At 40.0% G+C, this 20,446-nt stretch overlaps 1 protein-coding gene across 2 annotated transcripts; it reads right to left on the bottom strand.

Moving 5' to 3' along the window:
• Positions 1-2,074: 2,074 nt before the first annotated feature.
• Positions 2,075-18,938, bottom strand: acat1 (acetyl-CoA acetyltransferase 1). Of its 2 annotated transcripts, none has more exons than XM_003228500.4 (12): positions 18,784-18,938; positions 13,519-13,566; positions 12,923-13,040; positions 11,493-11,588; positions 10,792-10,892; positions 10,178-10,321; positions 8,289-8,439; positions 7,331-7,426; positions 6,814-6,927; positions 6,199-6,263; positions 4,717-4,874; positions 2,075-2,408 (listed from the first exon to the last, which is right to left on the bottom strand). In XM_003228500.4, exons 1-12 carry the CDS (start codon positions 18,817-18,819, stop codon positions 2,288-2,290), a joined length of 1,248 nt encoding a protein of 415 aa, XP_003228548.1. In that variant the 5' UTR covers positions 18,820-18,938; the 3' UTR covers positions 2,075-2,287. The 2 variants fall into 2 exon arrangements, with proteins under 2 accessions (XP_003228548.1, XP_016853527.1); XM_016998038.2 differs by lacking the exon at positions 18,784-18,938 and adding an exon at positions 16,856-16,879.
• Between the last annotated feature and the right edge of the window lie 1,508 nt (positions 18,939-20,446).

Raw genomic sequence — 20,446 nt, 5'->3', positions numbered from 1 at the left:
GGAGGGGAGTATGCTTTGTGTTTCACTCAGTCCTTAATTTAGCCTATAATAAATACAATAGTGTAGTTTCTCTATTTGCGAGCTCTTGACCTGTCAATTTAAAATAATTTTACAGTTCCAATATTAGAAAAATGTAAACATACAATATTTTTAAAAGTCAAAAAGCAGCATATGACACTCATTTTTCTGCTGTCTTGTTGCCACTGAGGTCAAAGAAGCTGCTGAGGCTGCGGCAAGTGGTGGCAACATGCACACATGAACCTTAGCTTCCCATTCCTCTCACATTGTGCCTTGTGTGTACACCAAGAGGCAGCTGCTACAGAACCGATTGGGCAGCATTCAAGCTTTACATACTGAAAAGTTCCTTTTTTTAAGGAACTTGATCTGTGTTTTTTGGTGTGCAGTGTATTTGTGTGTTCCTGGGACCAATCCTCCATGGATATGGAGGGGCAGCTGTAATATTTGACAACCTTAGCTCAGTTCAGTAGCACCCTCCTTTCATTTCCCCTGCTGTTCTCAGTATTTGGGGACTAAAGGGACACTAAGTAAAGTGGACAGTAGTAAGTGGTTTGAGAAAACCGGCCTAATATAACAACCCAACAAAAAATATATGGATAAGTGACCCATGCTTTTAGATGTCCCTGCATTAATGCACAAAGTATGGGAAATAAGAGTTCAAGGCAACACAGGCATATGGTGGATGAATCTCATGCTTTGGAATGAAGCAATGGAGGAATACAAATTGTCTAAAGAAACGGTATGATGAGAACATTTTAGGATGTGTACGTATATTTGTGAGGAGCCCCATGATTAAACTGGAATCAGGCTGAGGGCATTTGGGTGACATCTCAGTCTCGGGATGTAGTAGACCCCCCTCACACCAGAAAAATAACCAATCATAAAAAAAGAAACACAAAATAGTAATGGGAGAATTCAACCACTCTGATATTTGGTAGAACTCAAAGACTGCCAAGAATGTAAAGTTCATCAAATTTTTTATTTACCTTGCTGACAAAGGGATTAACTATATTAGGCTTGCTCCAAACCAACAGGGAAAAACATCAATTAAATTGATGTAGTGTGAACAGCCCTATTTCCTTGGGATTTGCTATTCAAAGGAAAAGAGAAGCCAAGTGTAATCTGACATGTGTCAGTATCTAAACTGCCTATGTGGACTACTTTGGATTTCAGTTATGGATAAGGGGTACTCATACTCAACCTGTACTTTTCATGAAACCTAGTCACTGGCTTTTGTTAGCTGCTGAATATTATTGGCTCATGATCAGCTTGTTGACTATGAATATGCCTAGATCGTGTTGTCAAGCTAAGTGTCATATGGGCAAAATGCCTTCTGACAAAACCTGCTAAAGAGGAGGAACAGTTTTTATGATTTTATGGAGCGGTAACTGTAAAGAACAAAATGAAGTGTCAACAAAATGATAATCCTTAAGAGTGGAAGATAATGAGATGTACAGGATCTATATTGGCAGCTGGGATTTCGCGTGTTTATAAAGCTCAGACTTTATATGCTGTTCGCTGCCAACACCAAATGATTTAGGGCAGTGTTTCTCAACCTCTGCTCCTCCAGATGCTTTGAACTTCAGCTTCCAGAAATCCCAGCCAGTTTACCAGCTGTTGGGAATTGTGGAAGCTGAAGTCCTAAACATCTGGAGGAGCACAGTTTGAGAAACTAGGGCAACTTTAAAAATTAAAGCACAGACAATGAATGATAGAGAATGTGAATGGGCATATTTCCCTCTATCATGCTGGAATGCAAGCTCACTAGAAAAGAGATCTTGAAAGGGAAAAAAAATAATGGTAACAAACGATTGAACCTGCATTTGAAGCTCCTTTCAATCCTGATGCTGAAAACAAGTTCTTTTGCTAAGAAGATCCTTTATGACATCCTGTAATTTAATATTGGCCCCAACTGATGCATCAATCAAATGGATTCTAATAAAAAAAACCAGTGGATCAAAAAGACCCTACCCTTCACTAAATTAATAAGGAATATGCTCACAGTGTTACTTATAAAAATAACCGTATGACAGAATTTGTCTATAATGGTCAGTCATGATGTATACAGTCTTTATTGTTTCCAGTCGTTAAATTTCCAAACATGGTTTATAGTCCTTATGGTAAAAAAAAAACTTGTAAGGAAGCATGCTACATTAAAAAACATTTTCTTTCTTTTAAATGATAGACTGATTCTAGGGATTTGTGCGGCAATTCCATAGATATCTAACAGCCACTGGATAGTTTAAGTCTTAAGGCTTGATGCTTTTGGCTACAGCTTTTGGATCAGAATTGCAGATGCTCCTCCTCCTCCATTGCAAATTCCAGCAAGGCCATGCTCTCCTTGTTTCAACGCATGAGCCATGTGAACAACAATTCTTGCTCCAGACATCCTAAAATAGAAAAGAACACACACACAAATATCAATTCATTTTAAGTTTGATATCACCAAGCTTACTTTTTTATTTTGCCTTGTGAGCAACAGCATCCAGCTCAACTAAATGTGGCCTTAGGATACTTGCATCTTAGCTATCTTTCTCCTTTAGAATTATGAGACCACCCTCAGTGGATGAATAGGCTTCATCATTACGCTTTTTAGATTGATTCTGCTTTTATTGCAACCCACTAATCTATCAGTACAATATGGTAAGTGGGAATCAGGAGAACAGCAACATTTGTGCCTTCGTTGTTTCCAACTAACAGTGAACCTTTCAAAGCATTTTCTGGGGCTATGTGTAACTCATATGAGGTCACCCAGTGGGTTTCCATGTGTGGAATTGAAACCTTGTCTTAAGGGTTGTAATCCATCATTCAAGTCACTACACTACACTCTTCCTCAAGAAAATAAAATAGATAGATAAAACAAAAACTAGAGCATGATATGAACTGGTTTAGGCCCATTTAATGAAAGACCAGTTCTCAGGATGTAAACAGTCTTCCAATGTTTTAAACTGGAGTTAGGAACCTGCGGCTCGTAACATGGTGTTGGAGTTAGGGATCACAGACTTCCCACTTCCACATGCTGAACTCTTTCCATAAGCAACAGCCTTTCCATGTTCTATCAATGAGCTACAACTATATAATGCCAATAGTCTCAGGACATGTAGGGAATTCTAACTACTTATGATACAAAGAAATCCAAGAATACCTGAATGGCAATGTACTTCCCACCTTAATAAGATAGCAAATCATGTTCAACTTCAAAATACATAACCATCAACTAACCTTAAGCATGACAAACTAATTTCCCCATATCTTCAGAAGTGGAATATTTAGCTTAAGATAAACCATTAATAGATTTTTTTTTAAATCTGAGAAATATTTGTGAATGCTACGCATGGTATTTTTAAAATTAAAAATATTTTAAAACTGTTAGTCTTATTTCAGATAATTTTGCAAGGAATTTAAAAGAACTGAATGGAAGAGAACTAGCAGTTTTGTCTTCTTTAACTGCTATCACCAACAGAGCCGGCCCTAGGTATTTTTCAAGTGTAGGCGAACAGAATTTTGGCGCCCCCCCAAACCAATCACTGAAAAATAAAAGCGTTGGATAAGCGAAAATGTTGGATAATAAGGAAGTATAAAGGAAAAGCCTATAAAACATCAAATTACGTTATGATTTTAAAAATTAAGCACCAAAACATCATGTTTTACAACAAATCAATAGAAAAAGCAGTTCAATACATGGTAATGTTATGTAGGAATTACTATACAGTAGAGTCTCACTTATCCAACACTCGCTTATCCAACGTTCTGGATTATCCAACGCATTTTTGTAGTCAATGTTTTCAATATATCATGATATTTTGGTGCTAAATTCATAAATACAGTAATTACTACATAGCATTACTGCGTATTGAACTACTTTTTCTGCCAAATTTGCTGTCTAACATGATGTTTTGGTGCTTCATTTGTAAAATCATAACCTAATTTGATGTTTAATAGGTTTTTCCTTAATGCCTCCTTATTATCCAACATATTCGCTTATCCAACATTCTGCCGGCCCGTTTATGTTGGATAAGTGAGACTCTACTGTATTTGCAAATTTAGCACTAAACATTGAACAGGGATATAGGGCAGTGTGGACTTAGATAGCCCTCAGTATTAAAAAAAAAACCTCTAAAATCAGGACAATAAATAAAGAACAACACTCTGAAAACAGAAGAAATCCAGACAGTAAACAATCAGGGACAGCTAACTCCTCCCAAAAAAAGATTCTCCCAGGCAAGAAGAAGCCAGGCCTTGAAGCCACAGGGCCATTAAATGCTAATCAAGGTGATTAATTACAACATTCACACCTGCTTCAAAGAAAAGTTCTTTCTCCCACCCTGGACCTTCTACAGATATATAAACCCCACATACCTAGCTTCCAAGTTCCTACAGACCTCACAATCTCTGAAGGCCCCAAAGGTGGGCTTGCGTGTTGCGAAGGTGGGTCTGCGCTGGCCGGAAGGCCCAGCGCGGCCGCTGGAAGGCCCGAAAGAGAAGGAGGTGGAGAGTGGTGCCCTCCTCCCAGGACGATGGTGCCCCCGGGACGATGGCGCCACAGGCAAATGCCTATTTTGCCTTATGGTTGGACCGCCTCTGATCACCAAAACTATAAAATACAACTGTCATCACAGTCATCCCACTTTCTTCTCCTAAAGGAGACTCGTACTGCCCACAGTAGATTTTCCTTATTATATAGAAAAGTTCACTTACCCAATTGGATGTCCCAAGGACACTGCTCCTCCATTAATATTCACCTTCTGTGGATCAACATCCAGCATTTTCATATTGGCTAGGACAACAACGCTGAATGCTTCATTGATTTCCCACATACTAATATCTTCCTTTTTGAGTCCTGTTTGACTAAGTATCTGAAAGAGAAAGAAAATATACTGTTCATCATTTCATCTTCATCATAATAAGGTTTGTGAAGAAGGCTTTAGGGTTCATAGTGGAAGTATTTCAAGTAAACTGGTCAAAAGTCATTCAGGACTTGAAAGTTTAAATTGATCTTAGAAAAGGACTCAATACCAATGCAACTAATGACGTTATCCTGCGAAGAGTTTAGTTCTCTTTGCAGGGTATCACAGATTAGCACTGAGGACACAGAGGTATTGTCTCTAGGAATTTGCCAAGTCCTCCAAAAAATCCTATGGTATCTTTCAGGGAAATTGTACCATAGAATAATCTGGAAGATCTAATAAATTCCAAGAGAGAGAACCTTTTTCTCTGGGCATGGGTAAGTGAAATCGCAGATACAGGTTCTGTGATTATTTTTTATTTAGTTGTGTCAACTTAAAAACATTAAGCATACAAAAGTCAATTCTACACAAAACATTAATTTTGTTTCCAGTTTCAGCATCATGTAATAGTGTTATATGATTACTATGACTCTGGTAACCAGGGCTCTTATGGCTAATTATTCATGAAAACCCAATGGGTCTCCTTGAGCAAGTCACTCTTTCTGCTTGAGAGAAAGACAAATGTAAACCTTCTCAGAACCTATTTTGTCAAGAACATCCTGGGATACCTTTGAATTAAAGTCATCATAGGTCTGAAACGATCTGAGGACACACAACACATTTTGGTTTTACTGAAATACCATATTTCATCTCAATAGTCACCATCGCATAACAGTCACATACCTCCTTCTGGAGATCCCAGTTTTGTTCTTTTAAAATTCTTGGCACCCCCTGTATGGAGCAGCCCTCATAGCTCTGAGGGGCAGGCGTACGGGCCTCATAGTTCTGTCCAGCAGGTGCATGGGTGGGCGAGCCTTCATTCACCTACACAACTGCCAGGGAGAGCTATGGGGGTCTCAGGCCCTGCAACTCTTGCCTTCCAGCAAAGGAGGCCTATGCAGTCTCCTTCCATCATTCGGCAGCTGAAGGTGACAACGTAGGTCTAGCTCACCCATACGTACCGGCAGATGAGGCTACCAGCTGACAGAGGCCCCATAGGCCCCCCATTTTTTTCACCACATAATAGTCGCACCCCCACTTTTCTGAAGGGGAAAAAAGGGGAAAAAAGACTATTGTGCGATGAAACACTGGTATTTTTTTATTTTCCTTTGCTTCACAGATGCATTTGAAATGTAATTTTGATAAATTATGACAGATTGCAAATTATACGAGGCCTACTTTAAGAAAGGTTTTCTATTGGAAAATAGGAGAACAGTACAATTTGAGTTCCTACCTTAGGAATAGCATGTGCTGGTGCAATTGGGAAGTCAATGGGATCAACAGCAGCATCTGCAAAAGCTATGCAAACATTGATGTGAATTAAAAATCATTATGTAGGCAATGTAAGCTCTATGGGTTTTTTCCCCCTGCATCGACAACTGAACTAAAAGTTTGCAGCTTCTGAAATCCTTCCTTTGATGATATTTTAAGTATAGCCAGCCCTCTATATACACAGATTTTGTGGATTCAGCCACCCACTGTTTGAAAATATTTATTTTTAAAAAAGATAAGACAAAACTTAATCTTGCCATTTTATATTTCATTTATGATACCATTGTATATAATGGGACTTGAGCATCTATGGATTTAGGTATCCATGAGAGAATATTGGAACCAAGTCCCAGCAGATACCAAGGGCTCAGTGTATCCAACGTTTACATATACATTTTTGCTTGATTGCTTGAGAGGAAAAACTGTGACAGCCTCTTTTGATCTAAAGGCAGATCTTTCATCTTAACTCACAAATAAAAGACAAAACCAAATCACATTGCCATCTACTTTTGGTCAGGGCTGCACAAGTTCTCCCCCCACCCCCAAAAAAGATTAATCAGATAGGCAGGCAACCTACCTATTATTCTAGCCAATGGTTTAACATTCAATCTCTTGGCTGCCTCTGAAGTCATCAGAACCAAAGCAGCTGCTCCATCATTCAGTGTACTGGCATTGGCTGCAGTTACTGTTCCTGAAAAAGACAAGGGAATATGATGTAGAATCATTCATTCCACCCAGGCACTATCTTTATTCAAAACTGATCAGACAAGGTGCAGCAAGTCAATACAGTTGGCATTGTCCCAAAAAGAACACATCTGCAAGTTTTCTTGGCTTACATCTATAGATAAAAGAAGATAGGATCACTGGAAGAGGCAACAATCAGAATATGAAATACCAATATCCCATTTTTGAATGGTTTTGGAGCTCGTCTGTTCAGTCAGCTCCAGGAAGCAGTTCAACTGTAATGTAAAAACTAGTTGCTTACAATCACAAAACAATCCTGTGCCAGAACAGTCAATGCTTATATTCATTTATAAAAAATAATATACTTTAACCAAACTAAGAGAACATTATAAATCAGATTCAAAACGTACCATTTTCTTTTTGAAAAACTGCCTTCAGCTTTGGAACTTTGGAAAAGTCAACACGCTTATACTCTTCATCTTCTTTAACCTCTATGTCCGGTTTCCCTAAAACAATTATTGTTGTTATGTTTATAACACACCCATGATTGCAATCTGGGATTCAAAGTGACTAGTAAAAGTAAGAGGAGATATAGCTAATAATTTACACTGTACAAAAGTTATTATAATTAATCAATTTAAAAAGCATTTAGAAACAGACTACTAAAAAAACCCCAGTTATAATTAAAGCAGAGCACATAAAAGACTCCTTTCCCTTGAAGAGTCAGCTTTCAAAGGCCTGCAAAAACAAAACATTCTTCAGCGGTCTGCACTAGGACATAAAGGATGGTACTAGTTCCAGAGGCTGGAAACAACCACTGAGAAAGATCTCTCTTATTTTCCCATCAAATGTACCCTTCGAGGGTAATGAGGCAGCAGGAAGGGCCTCCTCAGAACATTTCAAGACATGGGCAGATTTATACAGGGATTCAAATGTTTTTAGCATACTTCATAGTTGAATCTAACCCAGCAGACCTATACCATAATATAATGCCACAGAAACCTGTGGAAATCATTTCCATCATGCTTTGATCTCTGAAAAAGCACCTCTGTTATTAAAGTAAGAATGCTTTAAAAAATGCATGGACAACATTGGTTCTACATTCTATTGTCCGTTAACTTGAGAGGGGAATTTAGAACAAAACAGTGGCTTCATCACAAGAAAATCTGACATGAAGGATTCAAATACTATTGAAACATTAATGGTATGCCCTGATTACAGCAAGGGGGAGCCCAGTCTTAACTCCAGCTCCTAAGCTCTATTTCAATTTTATATCAATTTTAACTTTTCACTCACTTGTACATATAACTTGTCATAACTCATAAGATATAAAATTATTATATTACTATATAAATTACATCATATTACCTTTCTGAGAAATCGTAACAGATACAATTTCATTTGCAAAAATACCAGAATCCCAGCCTTTTTTACTTCTGGTATAAGAGTTTATAGCAAAAGCATCTTGGTCTTCCCGTGATATAGAAAATTTCTTAGCTGTATTCTCTGCACAGTTACCCTGCATTTAGGAAGACAAAATAGGAAATCAAAAAAGAACAACATGAGGAGCCTTTTAAAGAATACAACAGTTCAGCCACTGGATGCCAAAGGAGGCAGCAGAAAAGACAAAAAGGATGGCAGTCGCAGAGAGAAAGCTACTGATGTCATGCCACCATGTTTCTTACCCTGGCTTCCAGGGAGAAGAGTATCTATGGAGGCAAGGAACAATAACCTGTCCTGTGGCAATGATTTCCCATAGTTTCTTGACTTCAATGACACACACACACACACACACACACACACACACACACACACACACACATTGAAGCCACATATTTCAAAAACAGAATAAAGCTTCCAGGCATCTACCCCTATGCCTGCATCACCCCTCTGACAAACTACTATACTACTCGTGTAATTAACTGTTACTTTGGCGTGATATCCCAACAGGATTCCAGCCTGTGTAGAAGTTCAAGTGCTTTTTCTTTAGTATCACCCAGCAGTAGCAACAGCTTCCAGTTGACAAAGCAATTCACCCACATTTTTGCTCACAGGAATGAGCTAACTCAAAGGCCAAAGAAACAGGCATGTTTTTAAGTTTCCTTTCCACATCAGCAACAGATAGTCAATCTTTTAGGGATTATATTCAGGCATGGACAAAACCTGATCCTCCAGATGTTGCTCATTTGCAAATCCTGGCATCCCTCACCATTGATGATACTAACTAGGTTGATGTGGAGTTGCAACTTATGCTCATATGGAAGGCCACACTTTGTCCTCTCTTATACATTCTGCAGACACTACAAAATGCTTTGCATATCCATGGCTTCCAGATATATGACTGAAGAAGAGATACAGAGATGAAATTATTATGAAATCTATAGGGTTGGATGTTAGCATCTGTGAAAGTGCAGTGAGTGGAGGATGATGTACAAAACACCACGACTTGCTCTTAAACTGCATAGGCTTGTGATTAGAAAGGTGTGTGAATAGCCTCTTTACTGTGACAACCATTACAAAAAACAAGAGCTGGCATTGAAAGCAACTGCCATGTTGTCGGATCTCCCATATTTGCTGTTAACCTATCCACAATGTACATAAAGCATTTTCTTGGTTTCTTATTAATGGCTTGGAATAGTGAACCCTTGCTATGACAACAGCAGGATATAAGGCAAATTACATTAGTCATCAGAGCTTGGAAAAGCCACAAGACTCTCCACAGCTATACACACTGAGGATAATGGGAGTTGCTATGTTATTATACCTGTTTCAAGTTCTATTACCAGGAAGGAAGAGAAACACTTTCTAAGACTTAAAGTTTTCATAGCAACTCATTGCTCTGTGTGAATAGTAATTCTACCCAAAGCACTATGCTCAAATTTAGCAGAGATTGAGACAGTATTTGTCAATTGAATTTAATATGTTCCTTTATTCAAAGATTAGTGCTATACAGAACAGTTACCTACAATTTCAAAACAATAAAGTTGTTGTATGTTTTCCGGGCTGTATGGCCATGTTCCAGAAGTATTCTCTCCTGACGTTTTGCCCACATCTATGGCAGGCATCCTCAGTGATTGGGAGGTACCTCACAATCTCTGAGGATGCCTGCCATAGATGTGGGTGAAATGTCAGGAGAGAATACTTCTGGAACATGGCCATACAGCCTGGAAAACATACAACAACCTTGTGATCCCGGCCATGAAAGCCTTCGACAACACAATGAAATATAGATCTAAGACATTCAAAGCAATATTTACCATGTGGATTTTGTTATAAACATCTGTCAAGCCATCTTTTACAATCAGATCTTCAAGCCTAACTCCTCCATACGGCGTTGCCCCCCTGACCATTGTGTAGGGCACATTGGACATGCTCTCCATTCCACCTGCCACCATCACATCCTGTTCAGACAGAGTGTAAGTAATGTAGGCAACATTATTCCTTATGTCAAAAATGTAAAAGAATAAAAAATAAAATATTCAAGATTTTAAACATGTTCTCCATTCTTTCTGTGTCTGAAAACTAGTACATAATGACAAAGTGGTTTGTAGTAATGCAATAATTAGAGTTCCTATCATTTGTTATTTTTCTTGTTTAGTTGACCATTTATAATAGATATCAACTTTCTAAGAGAAAAAAAATATATCTGATATGTTAGATATAATATAGGCAAGCCATCTTCTGATATAGTACTAGTGTTAACCCAAGCAACATTGAGTATAATGAAATCAAAGAGGCCCCTGAAACAGCAGTTACTCAAAAGACGCAGGCACAGGAAGTCTGGCCTATCATTATTAGACAATACTTTAAAATATTTTTCACAGATCCAAAAGTGTGTTTTTTACAAAAAAAAATATGTAGATTCTCCTACCTGATTCCCACACATCAGACTCTGTGCTGCCATCATAATGGATTTCATTCCAGATGCACAGACTTTGTTGACGGTTGTGCAAGGGGTAGAAACTGGTAAACCTGAACCAAATTAAAATAAAGAGGGATTATCTGCCAAGGGTATTTGTACAAATCAAATTGATTTAATTAATTAAAATAAAAAGATGCCATAGAATCTTAATTTATAATCCAATGCTATATGCTTTTTTTGCTCTCCCAGATAGTATTCTGTAATCGTTCAATCAATCCCAAAGTGTGAGAAGCCTCTTGAATTGTCAGGTAATTTGTTCCTTCCCGAGCTAAACACTGGATTCATCCACTTCTGCTTCACAACATAAAAAAAACAGTAGATCTCCCATATCGGCTGAATAGTCTGTCATCACTACATAGCAGATGAAGAGTTGTAGAAAGTGGAACAAAGAAAGTAACTAATGGAGAAACTATTCCAGTTCTGAGTGTAGCAGACTAAATCCAAATTCACATTCTTAGTCTGCGATCCAGTTAAAGGATAGTATATCAATTATATTTTGTAATAGTGCTTACTTTTTTAAATATTTAACAATGAATCTTACTTTGGACAAGTAACATGCTGCAGAAAGGATCGTCCACATGTGCCAAGTTATAACCTTGCTAACCAAGCAGTCTACTAAGCTAGAGACATAATTAAACACATTTTAATACCTGCGCCAAGGGTTGCTTGTCTTGCTGGAGCTTGTCCTTGCCCTGCTTGGATAACATTGCCCATGTATACTTCTTTGACTTCTTGTGCAGGGATGCCTAATAGTAATAGGATAAGTAATTTCTAAGAATGGAGTGATAGTATGCTCACAATGCAACATAGTCTACAGCAGTGGTTCCCAAACTTATTTGGCCTGCCGCCCCCTTTCCTGAAAAAATATGACTCAGTGCCCCCTGGAAAGGGGGGGGCATGGCTTAGAGGGGTGGGCATGGCTCCTGCACAAGAGGGCAGGGCTGAGCCTCTCCCCTAGTCCAAGATGCAGGGCTGGGAGGGGGAGGGGGAGGTGGGCGGGGCCACCAATGGGCGGCCAGGACTGGAATGGGCAGAGTTACGAGCTCTGAGGCAGGTCTGAGCTTCTCTCCCTGTCCTGCAGCGCCTGCCAGGACACAGGGGGCGGGAATAGAGGAGGGGGAGGTATACACAGGCTCTTGGGAAGAGGCCCCGCTTCTAGCCCTGCCCTTTAGTCCTAAAAGGCCTCTCAGGAGAGGTACAAAGGCTCAGCCCTGTCTTGAGCTCTTGGAAGGAGGCCCCGCCTACTCTCCTGGCCCCGCCCCATGTCCTAATAGGTGCCATCACCGCCCCCCTGGATCGCTGCAGCGCCCACCAGGGGGCGGTAGCACCCACTTGGGGAATCACTGGTCTACAGCAAAAGAATTATAATCTGGATAAACAGTAAAAAGTAGCAAGAATTACTCCTTAGAATTTCCACATACCGTGTTTCCCCAAAAATAAGACAGTGTCTTATATTAGTTTTTGCTCCCAAAGATGCTCTAGGTTTTATTTTTAGGGGATGTCTTACTTTTCCATGAAGAAGAATTCACATTTATTGTTGAACAAAAAAAATGAGCATTTATTATATACTGTACAGTAGTTGTCATCACAAACCAGCATAACCAGACAAACTGTGAATCCTATCAAGAATTTCTTGTTACTACCATTATTTCCATGTGCAACACTCTATGGTACGTACATTTACCGATCCTGCATGCTCTGGTGTTCTGTTTGGCGGGCATGCTTCCAAACAAAACCTTTGCTAGGTCTTATTTTCAGAGAGGCCTTATATTTAGCAATTCAGCAAAACTTCTACTAGGTCTTATTTTCTGGGGATGTCTTATATTATGGGAAACAGGGTAGAAGATAATTTTCAAAGTTTATCTAGATGATAGAACCCTTTGAGTTTATCTTTAGTTCACCAAAGTAACAGAGGAAAGCAAACCCCACTCCCTTGATTTTCTTTTTACAGGCAATTTGTACAATGTCTATTATGCAGACTGGTTCCTCATGGTTTGATCCCACTCTGAAAAGAAGAACAAGGCTAAACAGTAGGAGAAATGTTTAGGAATTAACTATGGAGCCAGTCTGGTTAACTTACCAGCTTTTTCCACAGCTCCTTTAATTGCAATGGAACCAAGTTTAGTTGCTGGATGTGAAGAAAGGGATCCCTGGAAAGATCCAATTGGTGTCCGTACAGCACTGACAATGACGACTTCCTTATAAACAAAATCATTGCAACAATTACAATGCTATGTATACCTATAAAGACAATTAAATATATTTCAGAATTTAAGTTTAGACAATTTAGACTCCATTGTTTTAATGTTTTAGAATATTTTAGGAATCATCAAACCACAGTATTGGTTTAACTTGACTAATAATACAAATCTCTTTATTCAGAGAAAAGTATTGCTTCCTTCTGCATTATCTGGTGGCTTAAAAAGACTGATAAATAGATAAACTTCACTATAACATATACAATAACAAAAATGTATTTAGCTCATCTCTTACTAAACATATCTCTGATGTTTTGTTGTATACTTCAAGTCATTTCTGACTTGAGGCAAACCTATCACAGGATTTTCTGTCACCCAGTGGTTTTCTATGGCCAAGTGCAGATTCAAACTTGGTGATATAAATAGCTGGATTTGGAAGTGTTACATTATCACAGAAAATGCAATATTTTACACTTACATTTAAGCCACGTTGTGATGAATAACCCCGACTTACATATGTTAATGCCTGAAAAAGAAAAGGTTATTTTCAGAATGTTAGGACGTCACTGATTACAACATACCACTGTTTTCTGTGTTTGTCCCTTTTACATATTTCAAACGACAAAGTTTTTGAAACAATTAAAAAGCTAAAAAGATATACTGTTCAATGTATCTAGAAGCTGTGAACTGGTTTTAAAAAGTAATTGTTCTACTTTTGTGAAGAATTTTCAGACAGCATGATTACACAAAAATTATAACACTTAAACTATTTGTTAAGTAAGCACTACACATACATGGGTGCTACTTAACCTTTTAGTCCTATGACTTTTGCCCCACTTAGCAGTTTAGATTAACAAACATTTGCTCTGCCTGATAACCTTTGCTGCTGTGATCAATGACATACTAAAAAGAAGTTCCAAGACAGCACCCTATATGAGAACACTGATTTCCAAGTAAATTATTTGAGGAGTATGAGAACCTTTGTGCATTATCCCCTAGTATTGTAGCTCTTAGAATCTCTATAAATCATACTCTGCCACCAATCTCTGTCTTGTGGTGACCCTCATCTCTTAAGGCCTATGCCAAAAGTTTCCAACTCAGGCAAAAAATCATTCTAAGGAGCTTCTGTATGTCAAAAGAGTGGAACCTCATGAACAAGATAAGGAATACCACACCACACTATAAAAGCCTAAATGATGATGATGATGATGATTATTATTATTTTAAAAATCTCACATTTTAAAAAAGGAAAGATTTAGCAAGCAATCCCAAGTCTCTGCCCTTAAAGCAACTTCAACAAATTGTTTAGATAGGCAGCTGAGAAGGGAAGGGAGCCACAGCACTTAAATCTCCTTTGCAGATATAGCAAAACAAGAGCGCAGAACTCAGAAACGACAGAATTCTGGATTGTAACAAAATAGCATGAAAGAGGCTACTTTTGGACAACTCAGAAGAGAAGAAGACAACTTGAGAGATGGTGGAAGCAATTATGTAACAAAATGCAATACATATCAACAAGAAGGCTACTGTCATCCTAGGAAAGGATGAAGAATTTAATTTAACAGATCAGCATCTGTCTCAACTATTTTGCTGATCCTAACAAAGATATTAACATAATACTGACTAGCTGAGATTTTGTAAAGATTAAATTGCCAGTTAGGTGATGAAACTAGACAGGATATTGAAGTGTAAAGGTACATCATTGAATACTAAAGTCTGAATTGTCTCTGCCATCATTTTTTCCATTTCTATATATGTTTGTGAGAACTGGAAGTGAAGAAAGATGATGGGCGGACAATCAACTAACATTTGAAACGTGGAGCTGGAAATTAGTTGTTAGGATACCATGGACTGTTAAAATAATACAATAATAATAATAATAATAATAATGGAAATGCTGACACAATAATATAAATATAAATAATAAAATTTATCTATATATGAGGATTTAAAGATCGAACTGCAAAGACTCTGGTACAAGCCAGTAAAGGTGCTCCCAGTGGTGATTGGCACACTGGGTACAGTGCCTAAGGACCTTGGATTGCACTTAAATACATCGGCGCTGACAAAATTACCATCTGTCATCTGCAAAAGGCCACCCTTCTCGGATCTGCATGCATTATTCGCCAATACATCACACAGTCCTAAACACTTAGGAAGTGTCCGGCGTGTGATCCAATAGAATAGCCAGCAATTTGCTGTGTAATAATCTTGTTGTGTATCAAATAATAATAAAACTTTATCTGTATTCAGCCCCATCTCCTCGAGGGGACTCAGGGAGTCTTACAACAGAATAACAGTGCAAACCATAAACAATAATATTAAGATATACAATGAAATTAACTTAAATAAGCAAAAATAGAGACACAAAAAAGAGAAAAATAAAGCAACATGTTAAATTGACACAGACAACCATCATTCATAAGTAAAAATAAATAGTGGTTATGTTATAAAAACCAATTAAAACATCCCAGCCACTAGTCTGATCAAAAGAGCAAAATCCAATCAAAACTTAGTCCGATTTAAATCCTCCAACCGTTGGATATTGTGTTAACCATTGTCAAAGGCTTGTTTAGAAAGTCAGGTTTTCAATTCCTTCTGAAAAGTCAAAAGTGTGGAAGCTTTCTTAATCTCCCTGGTGAAGACATTCCAGAGCTGGGGGCGGGGGGGGGGGGGGGGGAAGAGAGAGACAATTGAGAAGGCCCTCTCCCTCATCCCCACCAACTGTGCCTGTGACAGAGGTGGCACTGTGAGGAGGGACTTCTCGGCAGATCTTAATGCTCAAATAGGTTCATAGGGAGAGATTGGATGCGTAAATAGGCTGGACCTGAACCATATAGGGCTTGGTAGGCAATAACCTGAACTTTGAATTGGGCCCAGAAAAATACAGACAGCCAGTAGGCTGCTTTAGTAGCGAGGTTGTATGTTCCTTATAATTAACTTCTGTCAACAACGTGGCTGTAGATCTTTGTGCTAGTTGCAGCTTCCAAGCCATCTTCAAAGGCAGCCCCACATAGAGTGTGTTGCAGTAATTCACTTGAGATGTAACCACTGTGGTCAGATCTGGCTTTTCGAAGTATGGGCACAGGTGGCGCACAAGCTTTAATTGTGCGAAAGCCTTCCCAGTCACTGCCAACCTGGGCTTGAAGTGTTAAGTCCAGGAGGACCCCCAAACTGCAGACCTGTGTCCTCAGGGGGAGTGTTACCTCATCGAGCACAGGTTGCCACCCTATACCTCAACTGGCCTCGTGACTGACCAGGAGGACCTCTGTTTTGTTTGGATTAAGCTTCAGTTTATTAGCCCTCACCCAGTCCATCACAGCTGCCAGACACTGGTACAGAACCTGGGGAGCATCTTTGGATTTGGGTGGAAATGAGTAATAGAATTGGGTGTCATTTGCGTACAGATGACACCAACTCCACAACTCTGGATGACCTCACCCAGCAGTTTCATGTAGATGGGGGATAAAATTGAACTTTGCGGGATTCCACAAACCAATGGCTAGGGGTCAGAACAGGTAACCCTCAGCACCATCATTTAGGTCCAATACTCCAGGAACGAGTGGAGCCACTGCAGAGCAGTGCCCTCAAGTCACCATCCTGTAGAGCCATGGTCAATGATATTGAAAGCCACTGAAAGATCCGGGATAACTAGCCAGGACACCCGTCTAGTTCTCTGTGGAGGTCATCCACCAAGGAGATCAAAGTTGTCTCCATTTCATGGGAGGCCTCAGTCATTGAATAGGGAGCACTAGATTGTTCTGGCCGTGATGGAATGACAGTCGTACTTGACTTTTCCTCTCCTGATCTTTTACCTTTTTCATTGCCTGAACCACACCAATTTGGCTCCCTGAGCCGTCTTTCGAGACCCCAGATGGCCGATCAGGATGGTCAGGCTAGAGAGGAGACCCAGGAGGGAGAACTGGCTTGGATTAATAATTTCCCTCTGAGGCATTATAGAGGTCCCTACTTTTATTTATTTAGTGTCAAAAACATTGCATAAATAAGTATGAAACTGATATAATAGAGAGAGCACAAGCGGCTAATTGATTTTAGACCAAAAACAGGCAACAGCGACCACATTGTCGAAGGCTTTCGACATAGATGTGGGCGAAACGTCAGGAGAGAATGCTTCTGGAACATGGCCACACAGCCCGAAAGACATACAACAACCCAGCGACCACATTGTCTGTAGCTTTAAACAATTCTTCCTCTGTGCAAGAGACAGGGCAATTTGGGCAAGCATACAGATGCAGAGTTGTTAGTTCTGCCTCACAGTTGCACAAGGTGGAGGATTCTTTTAGGTAGTGCCATTTCGTCAGGTTGTCTTTTGATCTGTCCACTCCACTTCTGAGTCTGTTCAGGGACTTCCAAATTGCCCTTCGTTGGGGGGGGGGGGGGGCAATCCAGTTGGAATTGCCTGATTTTTCTGCCCAGAGGGATACTCTTGCTGTTGCTGGGAAAACATTAAGAGGAGTGGTGGTTCTTGTGAAGCTTCTCCTTGATTTGAGACTACTGGGAGGAGGCTGACAGCCATGCAGTGGGTGGCGTTCAGTGTTCAACCTTATTTCTCTCACAGTTAGCAGCAACTTCCCATTGCGCATGGGGGGGGGGGGGGGTGCCAGCTAGCTTGTAGAATTTATCAACAGGTGCAGGCCTAAGATAGGTAAAGGTAAAGGTTTTCCCCTGACGTTAAGTCCAGTCGTGACCGACTCTGGGGGTTGGTGCTCATCTCCATTTCTAAGCCGAAGAGCCGGTGTTGTCCGTAGACACCTCCAAGGTCATGTGGCCGGCATGACTGCATGGAATGCCGTTACCTTCCTGCCGGAGCGGTACCCATTGATATACTCACATTTGCATGTTTTCAAACTGCTAGGTTGGCAGGAGCTGGGGCTAACAGCAGGCGCTCATTCCGCTCCCAGGATTTGAACCTGGGACCTTTCAGTCTGCAAGTTCAGCAGCTCAGCGCTTTAACACACTGTGCCACCAGGGCCCCCGAAGCCTAAGATATCCTGTGATTATTCTGCACGTTTCATCCAGTGTTGCCTCGGCACCGTTATGCCTATTATTACTCTTATTACAAATACATGGATGCTGAAAGCCTAAAGACACCAAATCCCAGCTGATCTTGGAAGCAAAGCAGAGTTAGTTCTGTCTAGTACTCCTGTAAGAGATTGCCAACAAATACCTGGCACTGTACGGTATATTTCAGAGGAAAGAACTGGAAAATCCACTTATTGAGAATGCCTTGTCTTTCAAAATGCTATAAAATGTATGTGGTGCCCTGTAGGTCAACAGGTGACTCCAAGGCCATATAGACAGGCACAAAAAGGACATCTGAACTTTCTCTAGAAGCCAAGATGACTTAACTGTGGGTGCGTCTACAACAGGTATGGGCAAACATGGGCCCTCTGGGTGTTTTGGACTCCAACTCCCACAATTCCTCACAGCCTCAGGCCCCTTCCTTTCCCCCCCTCAGCCGCTTAAGCGGCTGAGGGGGGAAAGGAAGGGGCCTGAGGCTGTGAGGAATTGTGGGAGTTGGAGTCCAAAACACCCGGAGGGCCCAAGTTTGCCCATGCCTCTTCTATGGGACCTTAGGAAACAGCAGGCCTGAGGGACACAGAGAAAGGCAGCAGGCCTTTAATTCCCTGAGGGGCCCTTTGATGGGGCAGGAACGCCAAATAACTACCCTAAGCAGTCTCGCTTGCTCCAGGAAAGGCGGGGAAAGGAGCATCTCTCTCACCCGAAGCGCCTTCGGCACTTGCCGTCCACCCAACATCTTCGCCCTCAGCAGCACCAGCGAGCGATGAGACCCTTTCTCGACAGTCAAAGAAGCGCGCAGAGCGCAGGCGCAGGCGCCCCGGCCCTCAACCCCTCCAGAGCATGCGAGCGACGCATGCGCCCCGCCCCGCCCCTTGATCCAGCCAATAGGAGCGCCGCGGTGCTGAATCCTTGCTGGTTTAATTCCCACTCTCCAGTTTGACAGGCAGGAGGGGTGTGACGGTTGGGGCAACGTGTTAAGCGGCGAGGGAAGGGGGCGTGGCAAATGAGGCGCTCTCCTATTGGAGAAAAGAGGATGGCGTCACTGTGGGGGCGGTCCTTGAGGTGAAAAGTGGGCCTGGCTGCCCAACCTTTTCATATTAGTGAAGGGCAACGAGTAAGAGGGGAAAGAAGACCCAATGTAGAATTAGTGTAGTTTGATTTTCACAGACGTGGCTCAAGTCTCTGGGTTTCATGGGAGTTGTAGTTTTTACAAACTTCTTTGGCCCTCTGTAGTTTGGTGCCTCACCAAACTACAAATCCCATGAATTTACTGCAGCTTGGCTCCACTTTAAATACTATAGCTCAATGCTAGAGGATTCTGGGATTTGTAGTTTGGTGAGGCACCACCAATAAGAGAAGGGCAAAGACCTTGTAAAACTGCAACTCCCAGGATCCCATACCATTGAGCCATTTATTTATTTACAGTAGAGTCTCACTTATCCAACGTTCTGGATTATCCAACGCATTTTTGTAGTCAATGTTTTCAATACATCGTGATATTTTGGTGCTAAATTCGTAAATACAGTAATAACTACATAGCATTACTGTGTATTGAACTACTTTTTCTGTCAAATTTGTTGTATAACATGGAAGTTTTGGTGCTTAATTTGTAAAATCATAACCTAATTTGATGTTTAATAGACTTTTCCTTGATCCCTCCTTATTATCCAACATATTCGCTTATCCAACGTTCTGCCGGCCCGTTTATGTTGGATAAGTGAGATTCTACTGTACTTATTTACAACATTTATATCCCACCCTTCTCACCCCGAAGGGCACTCAGCGGCTTACAAATTATATGTACATGCAATATATTATAATATTAGAATAGCACAACATTAGCATTATATATTACCATATTATACTATATACTATTATACTGTAATATTATTTGTAATATTACATGTAATATATAATATATAAATATTATAATGTATTATTAGTTTTTATTTTATTATTATCAATATTTTATGTATATACAATATATGATATATTATTGTATATTATATTGTACATTATATATATATATATATATATATATATATATATATATATATATATATATATTCACAATACATATTATATTATTATAAGTCATTGTAGTTAAAATTACATCAAACTGTATTAAGGGGCATCTACACCAGGCAGAGGCAAACTTGGGCCCTCCAGTTGTTTTGGACTTCAACTCCCACAATCTCTAACAGGCGGCAGGGAGAGAAGTGCGAGGACAAGTTCCTGGGTTAACCATAGGAACATTTTAATCAAATATCCCAATGCACCTAAGTGTCACCGGAACGAGAAGGTAAACACAAGTCAACAGCAAAAAATATATAAATAAAAAAAAAAATCAAGTTTGCAGGAAT

The sequence above is a fragment of the Anolis carolinensis genome, chromosome 3 (genome assembly GCF_035594765.1).
Source record: "Anolis carolinensis isolate JA03-04 chromosome 3, rAnoCar3.1.pri, whole genome shotgun sequence".
NCBI lineage: Eukaryota > Metazoa > Chordata > Lepidosauria > Squamata > Dactyloidae > Anolis > Anolis carolinensis.
This window is presented reverse-complemented; position numbering and strand designations above follow the sequence as displayed.